The following is an 18,417-nucleotide window of genomic DNA, read 5'->3' on the forward strand; positions in this document are numbered from 1 at the left end:
CATTGTCAAGAAATTAATGCTCCACCAAAAAAAAAAAAAAAAAAAAAAAAAAAAAATTAATGCTCCAATAACTAAATCTCCAAGTTGTTTATAAATAAAGAGTAAAAATGTAGAATATACAGAAATTGCATTAAAATACAATTTCTTTTTACTTGGTGGTATTTCTAGTAAAGTTCTAAAGACTCAAAATCTAAGTACAAGATGGAAAATTATATCAAGAGCTTCATTTTTAAATGCTTTCCAAAAGAACACCAAGAAACATTCAGGATATTGGTTCTCAATGTCTGGTTACATTAAAATCTGCTATGGGGCTTTTCCATCATATATATCCCACAGATTGTATGATTTAGTAAGACTAAGGTGGGGTGGGACTGGGATAGTGTTATTTTAAAATGTGTCTGATATGCATTAAATGTTAGAACTATTATTCTAGGATATTTTTAAAAACAAGTATATGTACATTGTTTTTACACATGTACATTTCAACTACTCTCACTCGTACAATTTCTGTAGAACTGAAACATACAGAAGTGCTAAACTACTTTTGCAACAGAACATCAGAACCATTAAAAAAATTTTTTTTCTAAAATTTGTCTATCAAAATTATCCTATGAAATTAAACATAAAACAAGTACCATTTAAAAACAGCAAAAAATCATTTATATATAATCTATGGTTTCTTTTTAAAAAGTCTAAAATCTAACAATACAGTAGGAATAATCTAATACATACAAAATTATTTTAGAAAATAATTTCTCAGTGAGAGCTTCAACATCCTAAACACTTTCAAAAACGTAATCATATTAAGAATAGACCTTTCCCAAAACTGCATTGTAACAAATATATTTAAAACCAGACTTATTTAAACGGTAATTGAGTGTTAAAATGACACCAGATACAACTAAAATATAAGCATATTATCATAAAAAATTGTATAGCATTATGAGAAGAATGACAAGACAGGGACCTCAGCCTTCAAGATTTCTCACATGTCACTCTGGAAGAGCATCGAGACATGTCAATTTTAAAAGAAAGTATTTTAGTTATGAAGCAGATAATGTGATGGAGAAAAAACACAGTAAATCAACCTTACCCATTCTAATCCAATAATATTAAAAATAATAAATCTGAGGACTAATCTATAAAAAATGCTAATTACCATTATTAGAAGAAATTTGGTAACTACAGCTCTCATAAAATTTTGACATCACTGTAGCCATTTTGAAATTTTATTCTTTAGATGCTTGGATTAATGAAGATGTGAATTAAATATAACCTCTCCATTTCAGCAGACTTCTTAAAGAGGCTGTCTTTTAATTTTCTTTAATTTCTTCACATTCCAATAAATTCCTATTGAATTTAAGCCAGAATAGATTAGTTGAACATTTTATAACTTTATAAATTGTATTTAAACCCAGCATATTAATACACAAGCATAATTAGATTTCTTAGATAAATAATTAAATCCTAAGTTTGATGTATATTACACAAAGGGAATATTTCAAACTGTGAAGTCAGTCCCACTGGTGGCAAACTACTGTGAAAATGGTGAGTGTGCTGTGAAACGGTGGCCTCTCTAGAGTGTACAAGAATTAAGTAGTCTCATTACATCCTCTTCTAGTTGGTTCTTCTGACTAGGATGCCAGAGAAAATTCAATTAAGGAAATCAATATCAAAAAAACCCCAAACCCCACGTTAACTTTATTACAGAAAACAAATAAGCCACAACTAATGCATGGCAGAAATAAGAAATAATGTCACCATGGTGTTTGATCAGCAGCATAGGAACTGACTCTGTGGAACTGGTAATCTAATGTCCAAAGATCAGGCAGTAATATAAATGAATTATGCGGGAAAAGTGGGATGGGGAAGTAAATATCAGAATGATACTGAATTTTTTACATTCAGTAAGAAGAAGACAGACTACTGTAGGCAGTCTGACAACAACCAAATGTTGTGGTTTGATTCATAAAATTTTAAACTCAAAACTTACAGAAAAATGTAAAATATTTAGCAAACTGGCTTTCTGGTAAGTCAAATGTTCACTGATAAATGAAGCTAATTTCTTAGTTCTTTATGTAATTACAATGTGTCAATTGAGAAGCCAAGTGATTTAGCGTACGCATTAGGTTTACGTTTAAAAAATTCTTTTTGGAACTTAGTATTTTAAAAGGTGCGTAACAGGTGTAGCAAGGCTTATCAAAAATCTTCAAAATTCATATTTTCCTCATCTCCAGTAATCTAGAAACCTATTAAAACATAACCTGAATCAAATTTTGAAGCTGTCTTTATTACGATAAAGACACCAAATGATCTATTTAAAACTCATTTTGCAAATAAATGTAGTCTTGGATAACTCAAAAGTACTGATCACTGCTTTTCTCCAGAATTCTGAGGCCTAAATGAACAAAAATGTATATACAGTTTTCTAGCTTTTAAGAAAAACACTTCTTTTTGTGTCATTAGAAAAGTTACCTCCAAGGGAATATATTAATAGAGAAACAGCACAATTCTTATTCAGTACCTAAATTCTCTTAAGTAGAAGAATGAAAATTCACTTTCCCCCCATAGTTTATGTACTGGTCTATGGGGCTTGGTAACAGCAACACTATTGGCCTGATACTACCATAGATTTTGCTTAAATTTTGAGGGGAAAAAACTAAAAAATCCCGCAGGTCAAAACTGACTCATATAAATGGAAAGATTCCACTTAAATAAATGAAAAGCAATTTAAAATGCAAAATAAAAATGAATTAAGGCAGCTCTAAGAGAAAAAAACTCATCCATTCAAAATAGTGCTACTACAGTATAATTCACTCCTTAACATGTCATGTTTATAATCTAGGCATAGAAGCCAAAAATCAAAACAAGCATTGCAGTTATGATGCAGCATCAGGTGTTTACTTCAGCTGAATGGAAAATAATGGTCACAACTCAAATGAATGCTAATTTAATATGAATATATGCACCTTACCAGAGATGTTTATGTTTACTACCAAAGACGTCTTAGCAATTCCATATTCCTCACAAAGTCAGTATAATTGCTGTAAAAAAATCAACTGTGGTTCCGAATACCCATTCACAGTTGATCTCAACAACGTATCTGATGTAGGAGACTGGTTATCTGTGACAGGCAGAAGGATGTGGTGGTCCTCAGTTCCAAGCGGAAGAGATAGTGGTAAAGTCATATCAGAAGGCTTCACATCCAGTGTTTCTGATAAAGGACTTTTTTGTATAGAATCTTGTTCATTCAACGGATGATCCTCTATACTAGAATCTAGAAGTTTATCTGCACCTGAAATAGAAGAGAAAGAAATTTATGCTATCTTTGGAAACAAAACAAAAACTCTTAGATAGACTAAATCTGCTTACCATTCCCAGAACTTACATTCCAACCTCCACAGCTTTACTCATGCTGTTTCTCTTATACTGATTTACCCTCATTATTTACACAAGTCCAATATGGGCCTCAAGCTTAGGTTTAAGCACCAAGTTGAACTTAAAAGGGATTTAACTGTTCTAGACAAGGGTGAGCTGTTACCTATTTTATCACTCGTCAATTTTTTGTATACTACCTTGTGACATCTGTCTCTTATTGCTACTGAACATTCTGCTTCATACTGGTATGGCCTCTCAGACTGTAAACTCCTCAAGGGTAAATGTCAAATTATACTTCTCTGATTCCTTTAAAGTACTTAATAATAGTGCTATACACATAACAGATTTGTTCCCTGAACGTATTAATGAGTAGTTCATACTATTCTCTGAGTTCAAGTTCAGAGATACAGCACTTTTGTGTATTTTTCAGAAGTGAGAAATTCTGCTCAAGGGCATAAATTATCACACTGATTATGATACACTTTTGCCTTCAAATTTTCCATGAGCTTTACCATGCTTCTGCCACCCCAAAGTTTTTACATGATTTCAATCTGTTTCATTAGATAAAACTGCATATTTGCTTTCATAAAACTAGAATTCTGTTCTTGCCTAACTACTCTTCAGTTCAACCAGCCAATACAACCTGAACTTCCTTATCCCGGTGACTCCCTTTACAATATTCTCTCTGCCTGGGAGGAACCCTCCTTTTCCCATCTCCATTCTCTGAACCCCTCTCTCTCCTTCAAGTTCCCTAGAATTAAGTTTTTCCAATACTCACCTCAGAAGGACTTAATCTCTTCTTTAGCACTTCTGTCTCTACTATACCCTACATTTTGTCTTGTAATCACAGTTATATATTTAGATTTCTGGTCTCCTACACCAGATTGTAAACTCTTTGAGGACTAAGACTGTGCGTTTTTCAACTTCGTATTATTCTGCAGTTATGTGTACTTTGGAGGCAGAGGCATTTAACGTTTGTTGAATTACTCACATTGCAGTTTTCATATGTTACTTCTTAATCCTTATGATGTCGCTGTTTACTATCAAAGACTTGTTAACATCTCTATACACTGAAGAAGCCTAGTATTTTGTTTTTAATTATGACAAACATAGTGAAACGTTTTCAAGGATTCATTTTAAGCAACAGACTTAAATTTTATAGTCTGGCTTTTCATTTTTATGTAACAGTTTGGAGCTACCCATTTCCCTACTTCCTCTTACATGTTTCTGGATTCATGTGTTCATGATGCCCTTTTTGTCGCATAACTAATCCCCAGGTAACCCAGACTCCAGTCTGGAGAATAGTGATACACGTTTTGTTTATATATTCTTTCTTTCTTGTAACTTCATAAATCAGGTTTTTAAAAGAGGAAATATTTCAAGTACTGTTTATTAGACGGTCAATATGGAAAGAAATTTCTAGTGAACTTATCTACAAATTATAAAGCTACCTTCCTAATATGTTTTTATCTAGTTTTTAAAAATATGTATCTAATTTAAATTGTTATAATGTGCATCTCAACATTTTGGGAGTAGCACCATTATGAGAGCCCTAAATTTTAAAAAAAACACAAACATTTACCGGAATGGACTTTTGTTTTGTGCTTCTTTAAATTTTTAATATCTGTGTAAGAATTTCCACATAATTCGCAGATAAATGGCCTTTCTCCTGAAAAGCAAGTTAAAAAGTTTAAACTCAGTATTTTTGAAGCTAAGACAAAAATATCAATGTTTTCGAATGCAGTGTAAACATTACTGTACTGTTTAAGTTTAGTTTCAAATTACCATTTAGTCACGTGGTTATAATATAGTCAAACAAAAACTTCCATACACATTAGGCGTTCTGTTATACTAAGCATCCCCATTTCAGGAAAAATTGAGCCCTTTTGTTAAGAGAAATTTAACTTACTCTTATTACTATTAGACATTTAGTGAGTGCCAGTTATATGCCAGATACTAAGAGGAACAGCTGGGGGAAAATGTTAAGTATTTCTGCTTTCTGGCAGCCTACAAATTAGAAAATCCTGTACAAACAGTGACAGAATAAAATGCTACAAAATTATAATTCCTTTGAATAAGAAGTGTTCAATGCTTTACAAACTATGAAGCCTAAGAGTAAAGAAGCCGCCAATAAATTTATTAAATGTCTACTAGGGGCTCATAGTATTCTAGATAGGAATAGCGAGAAATAATTTTTAAAATGACAAAGAAAATGAAAAGAGTCCATCTTCAAAGTGGCATTTTCCCTTGTTTTAATTTTTTTTTGTTCCATATTTTCTTCATATTATACAATACTCTTACAAGAAACATGTCAATTCTAACATTCATTCTAAAAACTTGCTTACTGAACACTACTTGATAAGAAAATCTAGTATTATCTTGGTATTATATATTCCTTTTCATTTCTTGGTACATCTTTGCAATTTAATCTAAGTCATCTAAAAACTATTATTATCTGGCATATTTTTTAGAAAATCTATACAATTCTAGACCCAACTTAATTAACACTACTCCAAATAACTAAAGAAACAAAGCAAATAGAAAGTTGATAGTTATACATTAAAATATTGCTATAGGTAGAGTACGAATAGAAACCATATAGTCCATAATGGTTTAAAAGTCAAGGTTTACATAAAAAGAAATTAGAGAGAACAAAAAATAATACGTTCTCCCTAAACACAGACCTGTATGGGATCGAAAGTGTTTGTTGAGCTCTCCTGAGGAAATAAAACTTTTCCCACAAATACCACATATGTATGGTTTTTCACCTAGATGGAAAATAAAAGATAGCGAAGTGGTGTACTATACCAATATAATATTTTATCAATTACAATAATCTAAAGTAACCTGTTCTAAAATACTGAATTAAAACCTCTTTATATTGTATTTTAGAGGTATCTTCAGTGTGATCCAACTTAGAAGATTAGTAATTACACTGCTCATGTAACCTGATGCTTTTCATATAATAAAACTTTCTGCAAACATCCTTCTAGTAGACTAGAGTTGGGCAAGAAGTTCAATTTTTATGATTACAAACGTGATTAAAAATTCATCAATCCAGGACTTTAGTTCTTGCTATCTACTATATTATTAAGAGGAATGAAATTATTTAGGAAAGATCTATTTTAAGAAGTACTCTATCAAAACTGAAAATCTTTGAGTACAACGTGCTTCAAAACTGGTATTTTGCACTTGAAGTAGCTGTTTAATTTGTGAATCTCAGAATGTCTACATAGGAAAAGTCCTAAAAAGTCATAAAAATCAATGTTCTACCTAAACCCACCTTCACCCCTTAATTTCACTCTACTGTTTTATCCAAGGGAAGTGAAACAAGAGGCTAAGGGGGTTTTTCTAAGGTCATAAAATACATTTCAACTCAAGTTTATATACCATCAAAATTACCTGATTTTTAATGTATATAGTTACATAATTAAAAAATTCCATCCACTGTGTACTATCTTAGAAAATAAGTCTGCTTTTATAGTTAATATTTATGATTTATGTGAAAACCACAAACACAAAAGGCTTCAAGAAGCACACACACAACAGATATACAACAAAATCTAAAATCTACTTTCTGTAAGGGCTCAATTTCCCTTTCTTTTTACAACTTTCCTTATTTTAAACATCTCTGTCAAATTCTTACCTGTATGTTTTCGAGAATGAGTGATAAGAGAACTAGAGACAGCAAATGCCTTCCCACAAGTATCACACACATACGGCTTTTCTCCAGTATGCCTACGAACATGATAGGTCAATGTGCTGGCTTGAGCAAATCTCTGTCCACACCTATCACAGACATATGGCTTCTCTCCACTATGCTTCCTATTAGTAAATAAATAAAGTTATATAGTGGTAAGTAAAACAATTTGGATCCAATCTATATAATAAGCATTTTTTATACAATTTTTCATGTAGTATTTCATATTAACAGACCAAGAATATATATTTAAAATCAACAGTTTCAATGTATACAAATCAAAAATAAATGTTTTGGCATAATGTTATCAAAACATTAGTTCTAAGGTAAGTTAAAAAAATTTTGCCGTCATCTTTATATGGTTGTCAAGTGTGTCCCTAATACCGCAGGCAATTATTTTCACTTGTCCATTCACTCACTCTTTAAAACTCTTTCCTTAAACTTCCAGCAACTCCTCATCCATCCTTATCTTTAGCTGATGTCCTTGCTTCCTGTTTTACTGAGAAAAATTTAAGCAATCAGAAGAAAATTTCTACCATCCCAACCTTCCACCTATAGGCATCTGTACCTATGTATCTGTTATTCTTCTCATTAACTCTAACATGAGGGTGACAATTCATCTGAATCCAAACACTCCCATTTGCATACTTAAGATATTATCTCTTTCCTACTCATTGGTAACACTCCTATAATTTCCTCCACAGTTCCTTTTTCCCATACAAATATACTGCTGTCTCTGATCTTTAAAAAAAGACCCTTTGGGGCACCTAAGTGGCTCAGTCAGTCAAGCATCGGACTTTGGCTCAGGTCATGATCTAGTGGTTAGCGGGTTCAAGCCCTGTGTCGGGCTCTGTGCTGACAGCTCAGAGCCTGGAGCCAGCTTTCGATTCTGTGTCTCCCTCTCTCCCTGCCCCTCCCCTGCTCACACTCTGGCTCTCTCTTTGGCGCTCTCTCTCTCTCTCTCAAAAATAAACATAAAAACAAAACAAAACAAAAAAACCTTGACCTCTCTTGCTCCTCCATTTCTTGGCTCCTCTATATCAAAAATTTGAGTCTCCAATTGTTCTACTTTAATTTTTCTCTACTAGTCACAACTAACATTGCTTTTGTTGAGAGCACTGCTGACCTCTCACTTTGGTAAATCCAACAGTTAAGTCTCAATCTTCACCTCTCTATCACCAAATTTGACAAAACTGATTGTTCTCTTCTGGAATAATTTCCTTCACTTGGATTCCAGGGCAGTCTACTGTTGGTTTTCCTCCTATATATTGGCTAGTCACCTCTGCTGGTTCTTGACTATCTCCCAGAATTTTTTAAGATTAGAGTGCCTCATGATTCAGTCCTTTTGATTGCTTCTCTATCCACATTCATTTTCTTGGTGACCTCATTCAGTATTATAGCTTTAAATATTATCTATATGCTGAAGACTCCCAAATTTGTATCTTCAGCTCAAACCAGCCCCCTGAATTACAGACTTACATAACCAACTGTCTATTGGTACATCTCCATTCAGATGACTAATAGCTCAAATTTAACATATTCAGATCTCTGCTCAAAATGCCTACACGCCCTCTTAAACTGCTCTATCCACAACTCTCTTCCATTTCAGTTCATGGTAATTCCATCTTTTCATGTGCTCGGGCTATAAATCTCAGAATCTTTGATTCTACCCTCTTTTCTATCATACCCCACATCCAATCTGCGGCAAATTCTTTAAAAATATGTCCAGAATCTGACCACTACTTATCTCTTCCATTGCCATCACTGTGGCCTAAATCATCATCACTCTCACTTGGATTTTATCTATAGCTTCCTGTTAATTTTGCTTCCATTCTTGCAATGTTACAATTGTTTTCCAATATAGCAGCCAGAGCCACCCCTTAAAATGTAAGCAAGATAAAAAAAAAAAAATGCAAGCAAGATCATATCACCTATTTCTCATTCTGATCTTACTTCTCTCCTTCACTTACTCCCCTCCAGCCACCATGGCTTCCTCTAGTTCCTTCACTATGCTAAGAAAATTTAATGGTAGAACCACAATTAGAACTCTACTGTCTTGAATACTAACACAGTAGTCTATTCATAAGACTAAGGTGAATGCCAGACTCAAAGATCAAACAACTTTTTTTTTTTTTTTTTACCTTGCATGAATCTTGAGATTGCTAGAAGTTGCAAATTGTAAATTGCATACATCACATTTATAGGGTTTTTCCTCACCATGATGCATACGACTATGGAAGACTAGCTGGCATTTCTGAGCAAATCCTTTATCACACAATTCACATTTGTATGGCTTCTCACCTAAAAGAACAAGCAAATAAAATTTATATTTAAAAGGAGATATTGTTTTAGTTGCTTAAGCCACATAGGCTTTCAAAAGAGTTCATCAACAGTACTATTTTCAGTATTCGGAAATTGTTAACTGCTAGAAGTAATAAAGCAAACAGAACCTTTCTTCCAGATCAACTATCAAAACCTTGATAGAATTAAAAGAAATCAGTGTTTCTCAATTCATAATAGTGAAAAGGTGGTCAAAGAAAGAAATACATACTGCATCTTAAAAGGTACATATCTAAGTGTACCAAACGAAAGTAAATGCAGAGGCTGAAGAATGAAATGTGTATGTAATGCTAAGAAATGAGTTCAGAAGTTGACAAAGATTAGGAAGCAGGAGGTGAGATGTATTGGCAAAATCTGAGAACTGTACTGAGTTGTAATTACTTTTCCCCTTTATCAGTTCTCTTAATCTCTGTCTCTGTTAAATACTTAGCAAGCTAGAATCAAGTATATGTTCATTTTAACTATGACGGAAAATGGTATACACAGGTCATACATTAGGACTTCAGAGTATCAGCTGCAATAAAACAAAATAGCCATTAAATACTTGGTCACAATTACAAAGAAATTTTCAACAGTCTTAACATGCTAAACAAATATTTTTGTGAATACAAGTATATACCAAATGTTGGTCACAGTCAACACTGTATATTAATATGTACTGTACAAAAATATTATTTCAGTCACAGTATAAAAGCAATTATATCTCCCACAAACCAGTCTTACCTGTATGAGTTCTTACATGCGTTTTCAGCTGGTTACATTGCGTAAATGCCTTTCCACACAAGTGGCAGACATAAGGTTTAACTCCTTTATGTATTCTCATGTGCCTTCTCAAGCTGCTGGCTTCTGAAAACACTTTCCCACATGTGTTACACATTGGCTTGGCCTTGGAATACCTCTGATCCAGCTCTTCCCCAGAGCTCTCCAGCTCATAAGAATTCTTGACACTGGCTATATTAGACATAGAATGTTCTTTCAGAGCACAGTTTGGCTGTGATTTTCCACGTTTCCGTTTCACTGTAACAGTTTGCACAATATCTTGTGCTGGAAAAGTATTTTCCACAACTGATGTCAACTCGAGTTCTGAATTATCATTTCTTTGTGCAACTTGTTCTATTACAGGACTGGACAATTTATTTGCATCTAAGAATAATTCAACAGATGCATTCTCTAAAATGTCACTGGGATATTGCACTGTTTTATTCTGTCCTGTTTTCTGGGAGTTGAAGGCCTTCTTCTTCTTTTTCGTTTGAGATGACTTCTTTGCTAAAGCCCCTTGTTTAGGATTTGCCTGAACTAAATCTGTAGACACTTCTGATTTTTCCCGACTGTTATAATCCCGTAGAGTAAGGAGACAAGTCTGTTGATTCAATTCAATGTTTCCAGTAATACTAGATATCTCTGTAGAAGAGGGATTAGCAATAAAAGCAAAATCTTCCATCTTTATTTTACATTTAGTGACCACCTCTTCCACTTTGAGATAGTCAGCAGCCTGATGAATTTCTTTAACATTCCAACTGTAAGGAAACAAGGCTAAATGACAATATTCTGAACAAATAAAAACTATTTGTGAAACAGAGCTGCACATGTATTTCAATGTCTTTTAAAGACCTAACGAAGCAGAATGATGAAAAAGGCATAACTAAAAGAATAAATTTACAAAAATTCATTCACTCATTCAGAATAATCTTTAGGCAAAAATCTCCAGTTTTACAGAACTTCAAAAGATGAAAAATAATGGTTACTCATAACTACAAATGTACCACTATAAGAAAATGTTAAAATTTCTGTGTGTTTTAAAAAACACTTGGAACACAAAAGTAGCTGTTGGCAACTTACTGCCTCCTCCCATTCATTCTGAGGCCTATTCAGATAGCAACTACCTTTTCTGGGATTGGCAACAGCAAGAGTCTAAAAAATTGTTTCCTACCTTCCTCTGCTCCCCTGTGAGGGACTTTAACGGTGCTTCTCAAACTTTCCCGTGCATGTGAGTCACCCAGGTATCTTGTTAAATGAGGATTCAGGTTCAGTAGATCTGTGACGGGACCCAAGTGTCTGCATTTCTAACACAGTTGCTGGTGATGCCAGTGCTGCTGGTTTACTGATTACACTTCAATGGAACAAGGTTTCAGAAAGCTCTAACAACCCTCCCACCTGTGTGTGATACTCAACCCATGTTAGTTGGAGAGTCTGTCATTATTAGAACTATATAGAAAGACTTAAGTTCACCCTGTTCAACATTCTAGTCAGTATTTACTGAGCATATACCATGTGTGGTACACTAAGAGGGGTATTAAGAAATAAGAAATAGTCCCTGCACTCCAAAAGTTTACAATGTGGTGAAAAATTGTTTTATTACTCTAGCACTGGCTCTGGCATTACTAGGTGAGCTAATTAGGGTAAGTCAGCACCTGTTGGCACTCTGCTTTTCTTAGCTATAAAATCTGAGAGTTGAGTTGGTATTAACATGAAAATAGGACCCTTTTATAATTATCTGAGGATGGATGGATGGATGGATGGATGGATACACACACACACACACACACACCCTTCAAGTAATCTTCCTGCTCTTTTCCCCAAATATTATTTAATTCTTCAGAAAAAATTTTAAAAAATCTTTTCCTTTTTCCCACATGATTATATGAGCCAGAAAAAAGTTTTAGTCATAGCTGATAATACAATTATAGTGCTATTAATATATCTTTATTTTTTTTTAAGAAGAGTAAAATTTGAAATGAAATTAAACATTAACTAGCTCATGAACCACTCAGGTCTTTGAAAGTATACTACAGTATTTACAGATCTCTATCCATTTTCTCATCAACTGGTGAAAACTTCTTTACCTCAAGTGGCACCTGTATGTTTCCTCTTTTTAAATTTAGTTTTCCATTGGCTTTTAAAAAATTGCCTTTTATTATACACAGAGTTATTTTCTCAGCTCATTATAAACAGATTTATAGGCCCGTTTGGAAACCTAATCACAAGTTTAGGGAACATTTTATTCTCTAGGAAAATATACCTAAAGTTCCTAAATATAGTATAAATAAACTCTAAGAATATAATCTATTTGCAAATGGAGTCTTTCCCCTAGATAAGAAAATATTAAAGATTTCTTATGCGCCTTAGCTATAATTTTGGAATACATAACGGATGATCTTTGTAATGAAGTTAATTCTATATTTGCAAAGATATAACACAAATAGCCCAAATATAAACACAATCTTGTTCATCTTTTATACAAAATATTTTTAGCATGCATACGGTAACACTGTCACTTTCTAAAAATGTTACCTTTGTCCTTAAGCATTTTTATTAATTTTGTTACATAGTCTATTATTATTACAATAAATGAGAGCACTAGAATGAAACCAAATTTATCACTCATTATACTTAGGTCTCAAATTATAATTGTGCTTAGTGATCCATACAGTGAACTACCAAACATATAACAAGGTCTGGTAGCCTTTAAGACCAATATAAACTAGCACTGAGATGCACACTAATTGTTCGGTACTGACACAGTATTTCATACCAATTATTCATCTATTTCATAAACAAACTATAATCTCAGTTACAGTTAAGAGAACCAATCAGCAGTTGCTTACACCAATGACTAATCTGCTTTTGTTTACAAGCATGAAGTTACAGTGCTTGCAAACCTGCTTTCATCTTTTGAACAGTCACTGAAAGTCATTTAATTACATGCTACAAGGTATGTGGCTAAATGCTTTACATGAATGGTTTATTTAATCCTCAAGACAGGTCTCTGCAATCTGTAATAATCCCATTTTACGTACAAATGAAGGCTCAGATGTACAAAGACATTAAGTAATTCATCCAAGATCACAGAGGTTAGAATAAGATTTGACCAAGGTAATCTGGCTCCTGAGTCCACTTAATTCTCTATTACTTTGCTTTCTTCACTAAGTGTAATCACTAAATTATACACTTTCTACTTTTGATGTAAGTCTTCTCACATTTGTGGTGGGGCTCAAACAACTAGTTCCCAGGAAAGGTATGTATCAAAAAAGACTGAACAAAAATCTGGCTCTTTTTCACACTGGTGCTTTGCATGAAGGCTCAAAGTAAGCTGCTCTTCAGTGTGTTCAAATCAATTCAAGATTATTTGGAAAAGTTAACTGAGAAAGGGAAACTATTAAATTGAAGATCAAGCAAAATTCACTGGTTTTGTGGTTATTTTACATAATGTGCTCTAAATATTTAGATGAGGCACCTGTAGAGTCAACTATTCAGTAAATTTAAATAATTTGTCATGTAGATTAATGTGTTCCTTTAATCAACCCACAGAGAACTGACTTGAAGATCTCATTAGGTTAAAATTTAAAAATAATTCAAAAATAGTGTGTCTCCTTTTCAAAAGAATTAAGGAACATTTTGATTCTAGCTTTTTAAAGAAGTATATTTCCACAATAAGTTGCAATGTAAAACAGAGAGAAGGATTCTGTTTAATATCTATGTGTATATATAGAGATCATCTGGAAAATGAAAGATTTTTATCAAAGTGTTAATAGTGATTATCAGTGGACGGCAAAATTTCAGGTGTTTCCTTTTTGTTTCTTTCCTATTTTTCTCCAAAAATTGTGGAGTTAAAGGGAGAGAGGAGAGTAGAAGAGAGAAAATAAATGAAACTAATGTTCAATGGGAAGCGGGCCTTCAAGTAAATCCTTGATCTTCACACTAATACCAAGGGAGTTACTACAATCTCATTTTTACAGATGGGGAAACTGAGGCCCTCAGAGGTTGCATGTTGCTCAAAGACATACAGTGACTGACCAGCTAGATCTAATTCTAAAGAGCATACCTGTTTATGTCAGATTATGACTTCCATAAGAGATGGAGGAAAGAAGACAGGAGTAATTTGATTGGTTTCTCTTTCCTTTTTTCCTCTCTATGTTTCCCTCCACAACTAGTAAATTCATCAGGATTAAATTAATTATACAGTCCACTATGCATGGGAGACACAAGTGACTGCATTATTAAATTCCTCAGAACCTACTTCCCGTTAGTGGAGTGACAGCATTAAGCATTTCAGAGAAGCATTCTAGCACCTTGGATCTGGTGTAAGCATTAGTACTAATAGCTTTACAGAGGTAACAGGAGTCACTGCCATTTACACTCCAAGGAAATTATTTTCTTGAATCAAGATCAGGAAGAGGTCCTGCACATTGCTATCTATGGTTAGAAATGGGAATACATGAAATGAACACAGAGGATCATCCTTCTTCATCCACACCCCCCTACTACCTCAAGCACGTTAAGAGGTAGGGGACAGAGTGAGGAAGAGAGAAGATCAGAGGAATATAAAGACCAAGGAAACTGGAATTCACTTAGAATTCATTATGTATGATCTTCAAGTTTCCATAACTGAAATTGCAGGTTTTGCTTCAGCACGTAAATCAAATGTGTCAGAAAAAAGGCTTTAATCTAATTAGCATCTGTGCTTTTTGCGCTTAAGAAATGTAGTCTGGGGCGCCTGGGTGGCGCAGTCGGTTAAGCCTCCGACTTCAGCCAGGTCACGATCTCGCGGTCCGTGAGTTCGAGCCCCGCGTCGGGCTCTGGGCTGATGGCTCAGAGCCTGGAGCCTGTTTCCGATTCTGTGTCTCCCTCTCTCTCTGCCCCTCCCCCTTTCATGCTCTGTCTCTCTCTGTCCCAAAAATAAATAAAAAACATTGAAAAAAAAATTAAAAAAAAAAAAAAAAAAAAAAAAGAAATGTAGTCTGTTCATCCCAAATCAGTAATACTGACATCTTTATCAAAAACAACAATAGCATTGTGCACAGCAATATATGAAGTTAAGGGACTGAATGGAAAAGCTACAAATATACTTTAGCTCTAAAGACCGTTGACTAGCTTTTAGAAATGAAAACGAAATGTGTACTTTACCTGTCAAGATTTAAAGTTCCTGTGTATATAAACTCCAACAGTTTCTGAAATCCATCAGCCTTCACTTGACTCTGATCAAGGAAGACATTGTTCTCAGAAGTGCTTCTGTAGATCGCACCAAAATACTCACTAAATGAGGCAAGGACATTTCTATGAGCTTTAAACTGGAATTCCCCAATCACTACGGTGCAGTCACAAAGAAAACCTGCTTCCCGCTGTTTGTTCAGTCTCTCTAAAAGGTGCTCACAGTGGTGCGAATACTGCATTTTGAGATCAGAATGGAATTTTACCCTTGTTCTAAAAGACAAAAAGAGACAGTAAGTCAGTAACCCTAAGTTTCCATCAAACGTTTCACCCAAGCAATTGGTAAGGGGAGAAGGGACATAGAACATGAACAAGAATAAAGTCAGTCCTCATTTGCCCCCACAGAAAATTCTTATCAAACAGATTAGTTAAAAATGCTGAAGGTTAAGTGCCTATCTTTGGCCAACTAACACAATCGTTTGGACACATCAATATACGGCGATACGTGAAAACACTTCCACGAGCTGAAAAAAAAGCACCGCAAGATTTCACGCTTTGCAGCAGTTGAACCTCCAGACTTCCAAGCTCAGTACGCATGCATGTGTTGGGGAAAAAATTAACAAACCACTAAGAAATGACTCCTTTGGACAGATGAGGGAAAAAACACAGTATGAGTTCTTTAAAACCGCTCTCAAATCCCCACAACCTGTTAGTTTTCCGTGGTGCACACAGTTGCTTCAAAACGCGGGGCGGGTGCCCAGGAGGCGGAGAAGGAGCAGAGAGCCAGAGTTGTCAAGGTTCCGTCACTCGCCCGGAGGAGGCCACACCCCCTCTCATCCCCCTCCCGACGGCAACGGAGAGTGACAACCAAAGCCAGTCTCTCCCGGCTTCTGCCGCACTGCCCTTCGGCCAGCTCCCACGACTGCCTCGGGTTCCCACAGCAGAGGTTGTGGCCAAAGCCAACACCGGGGCTGCCTCGCCCAAGCTTTCCATGTTAATATCTTCGCCTCGACCTGAATTCAAACTCCATGAAGCCTGCTCACTCCTGACGCCGCGTCCGGAGAAAGCAGGATTGACAAGCTGGGGCGTGAAGAAAGACTCACCTAGAGCAAATCAAGGGGCAACAGTTTCTTCACGCTCTCTCCGCCATCTTGGAAGGACGTCACCGCTCCCCGCTCCGCCTCTTCCTTCTTCCTCTACGGAGACATCATATCCGGCCCGGGCGTCCAGAGGAAACGCTGGAGGCTCTGGGACCGTGGAGGTCTGGTACCGGCGAGGACGGACCGGGCTAGCCCGCAGAGATTTCGCTCTCCTGCATACCAGGGTCTCCAGCGAAACTGTGAACGTCATGGATACGGGACTTAAGGGTTCATTCGCAGCGACCCGCTTGTCTTCCTCATTCTAAACATTCTGGTCGGCCGATAGTCAGCATCTCTCGTTCAGGGCCGAGGTCGGGCAGCACCGCCCGAAAGTCCTCTTTCCGGGAGCCAGATTGCACACTGCATGCTGGGGCTTGTAGTTTCTTGGTTTCTCCCATCATCCTCTCCTTCCTCGGGACCCCCGAGAGTGGGAACAGCTGCTTTGTGTACTTAGGCTCCTGGCCATAGAGGATTTTTGAACTGAGACTGGTCACTCCTTTTCAGTTTATGTACCCGAAAGCTCTTGAGAACCCTGAATTGTGTTTGCATCAGCCAACTGTAGCTTAGGTTTCAGGATATCCTTACCTGGTGTTAAAAGTCTGAGATGCAAGAAAGCGGGGCAAAGCAGTAGGGCACCTGGGCACACGCAACATTGCAGGAAGGTGGGCTTTATACCGCAAAAGGTTCTGCGTCTGGGCCAGGAATATTTTAACGTAATAATTTACATCGAATTCAGATTTTGTACAGTGAAGGAAAAGGATGCCAGTTATCTGTGTAACATACAAGAGGCATAGAAACAGTAGGATAAGTCGTGTTGATATTGTAGGGTGAATTTTCCCCTAGTACTTACGGATATCATAGTTCGAAGAAAACCAGAACTACATTTATTTTTGTTAAAGATGTGTCAGGACCATAGACTATTTACTCATGACTTCATTTTAAAAGACAGTCTCAACTGGAATTTACCCATTTCTTCTGAGATTTTTTTCAAGGACACTGTTTGCTCTTTAACTTCTTTTCTCTAGGCGGTAAGAAACATATTTGTGAATAAAGCCACTACCATAAAGTTTATAAGGGGAAAAGTTGAGGCTGGCTCTAGATTACACCTTTCTGATTCCACTTTTATATTTTGTTGAAACCCTTTTCGGTAGTTCATTCAGAAATATGAGTCTCTACCAGGTGTTAAGCACGACACTAAGTATGTATAAAATAAGACTAAAACATGGTCTCCCGGCAATGAGGAATTTGCAGTCTGAAGGGGAAAACTAATGGAAAACCACATGACTTGTAACACAAAAGGTGCTTAGGAAGCAACAAGGCTAACAGTTTTACCGCTGTGTTTGAGCTCCTCTCTAGGCTGTATGTTACATTATTTTTAAGTAGTAGGTTGTGATTTGAATTTTTTTTTTTTTTGAAGCACTTCACATGGCAAGCTGTCAATAAAAACATTTGCTGAATAACATAACCAGGGTGAAAGTTTAAATTCTCACTGTTCAGTAAGTTGCTATTAAGAATGCATTTTAAAAGTCTGGAATAATTGGTGAAAACCACATGGCTCCGTTTCGGGGGAACCCTGTAGAGAAAGAAAGAAAAAAAGGAAAAAAAAAAAAAAAAAAAGTTGTTTCCGCCCGGTTTCGAACCGGGGACCTTTCGCGTGTTAGGCGAACGTGATAACCACTACACTACGGAAACCCAGCTAGGTGTTGTGGTTCAGAAAGTCCTTCATATGGAAGTAGTAATTTGGCGTTCACAGGCTCGTAATATTGAGATAGCTTTTAACAGGAAAAATAAAACAAAACAATCAGAAAAGGAAAATAACAAAATGTTTAATTGTATAGTGCTGAAACTATTCTGAAAGTTGGAATTTGCATGCACTTTTTTTCAGACTCTTAGGTACCGCTGCAGAAACCAGGCACTCACTCCTTGCCCTTC

At 35.7% G+C, this 18,417-nt stretch overlaps 1 protein-coding gene and 1 non-coding gene across 4 annotated transcripts; both read right to left on the reverse strand.

Moving 5' to 3' along the window:
• Nucleotides 1–827: 827 nt before the first annotated feature.
• On the reverse strand, nucleotides 828–16,803 carry MYNN (myoneurin). Of its 3 annotated transcripts, XR_009612183.3 has the most exons (9): nucleotides 16,450–16,802; nucleotides 15,323–15,619; nucleotides 10,142–10,935; nucleotides 9,220–9,379; nucleotides 7,025–7,203; nucleotides 6,063–6,146; nucleotides 4,961–5,047; nucleotides 2,975–3,295; nucleotides 828–1,350 (listed from the first exon to the last, which is right to left on the reverse strand). XR_009612183.3 is itself a non-coding variant. In XM_060639181.3 (8 exons), exons 2-8 carry the CDS (start codon nucleotides 15,586–15,588, stop codon nucleotides 3,033–3,035), a joined length of 1,833 nt encoding a protein of 610 aa, XP_060495164.2. In that variant the 5' UTR covers nucleotides 15,589–15,619; nucleotides 16,450–16,802; the 3' UTR covers nucleotides 828–3,032. The 3 variants fall into 3 exon arrangements, 2 of the variants coding, with proteins under 2 accessions (XP_060495164.2, XP_060495166.2); XM_060639181.3 differs by having other exon boundaries at nucleotides 828–3,295; XM_060639183.3 differs by lacking the exon at nucleotides 6,063–6,146 and having other exon boundaries at nucleotides 828–3,295; nucleotides 16,450–16,803.
• Nucleotides 16,804–18,104: 1,301 nt separating this feature from the next.
• TRNAV-AAC (transfer RNA valine (anticodon AAC)) lies at nucleotides 18,105–18,177 on the reverse strand. Its single transcript has one exon. It is a non-coding gene; the product is annotated as a tRNA-Val (tRNA).
• Nucleotides 18,178–18,417: the final 240 nt, after the last annotated feature.

The sequence above is a fragment of the Panthera onca genome, chromosome C2 (genome assembly GCF_046562875.1).
Source record: "Panthera onca isolate mPanOnc1 chromosome C2, mPanOnc1 haplotype 2, whole genome shotgun sequence".
Classification (NCBI taxonomy): Eukaryota; Metazoa; Chordata; class Mammalia; order Carnivora; family Felidae; genus Panthera; species Panthera onca.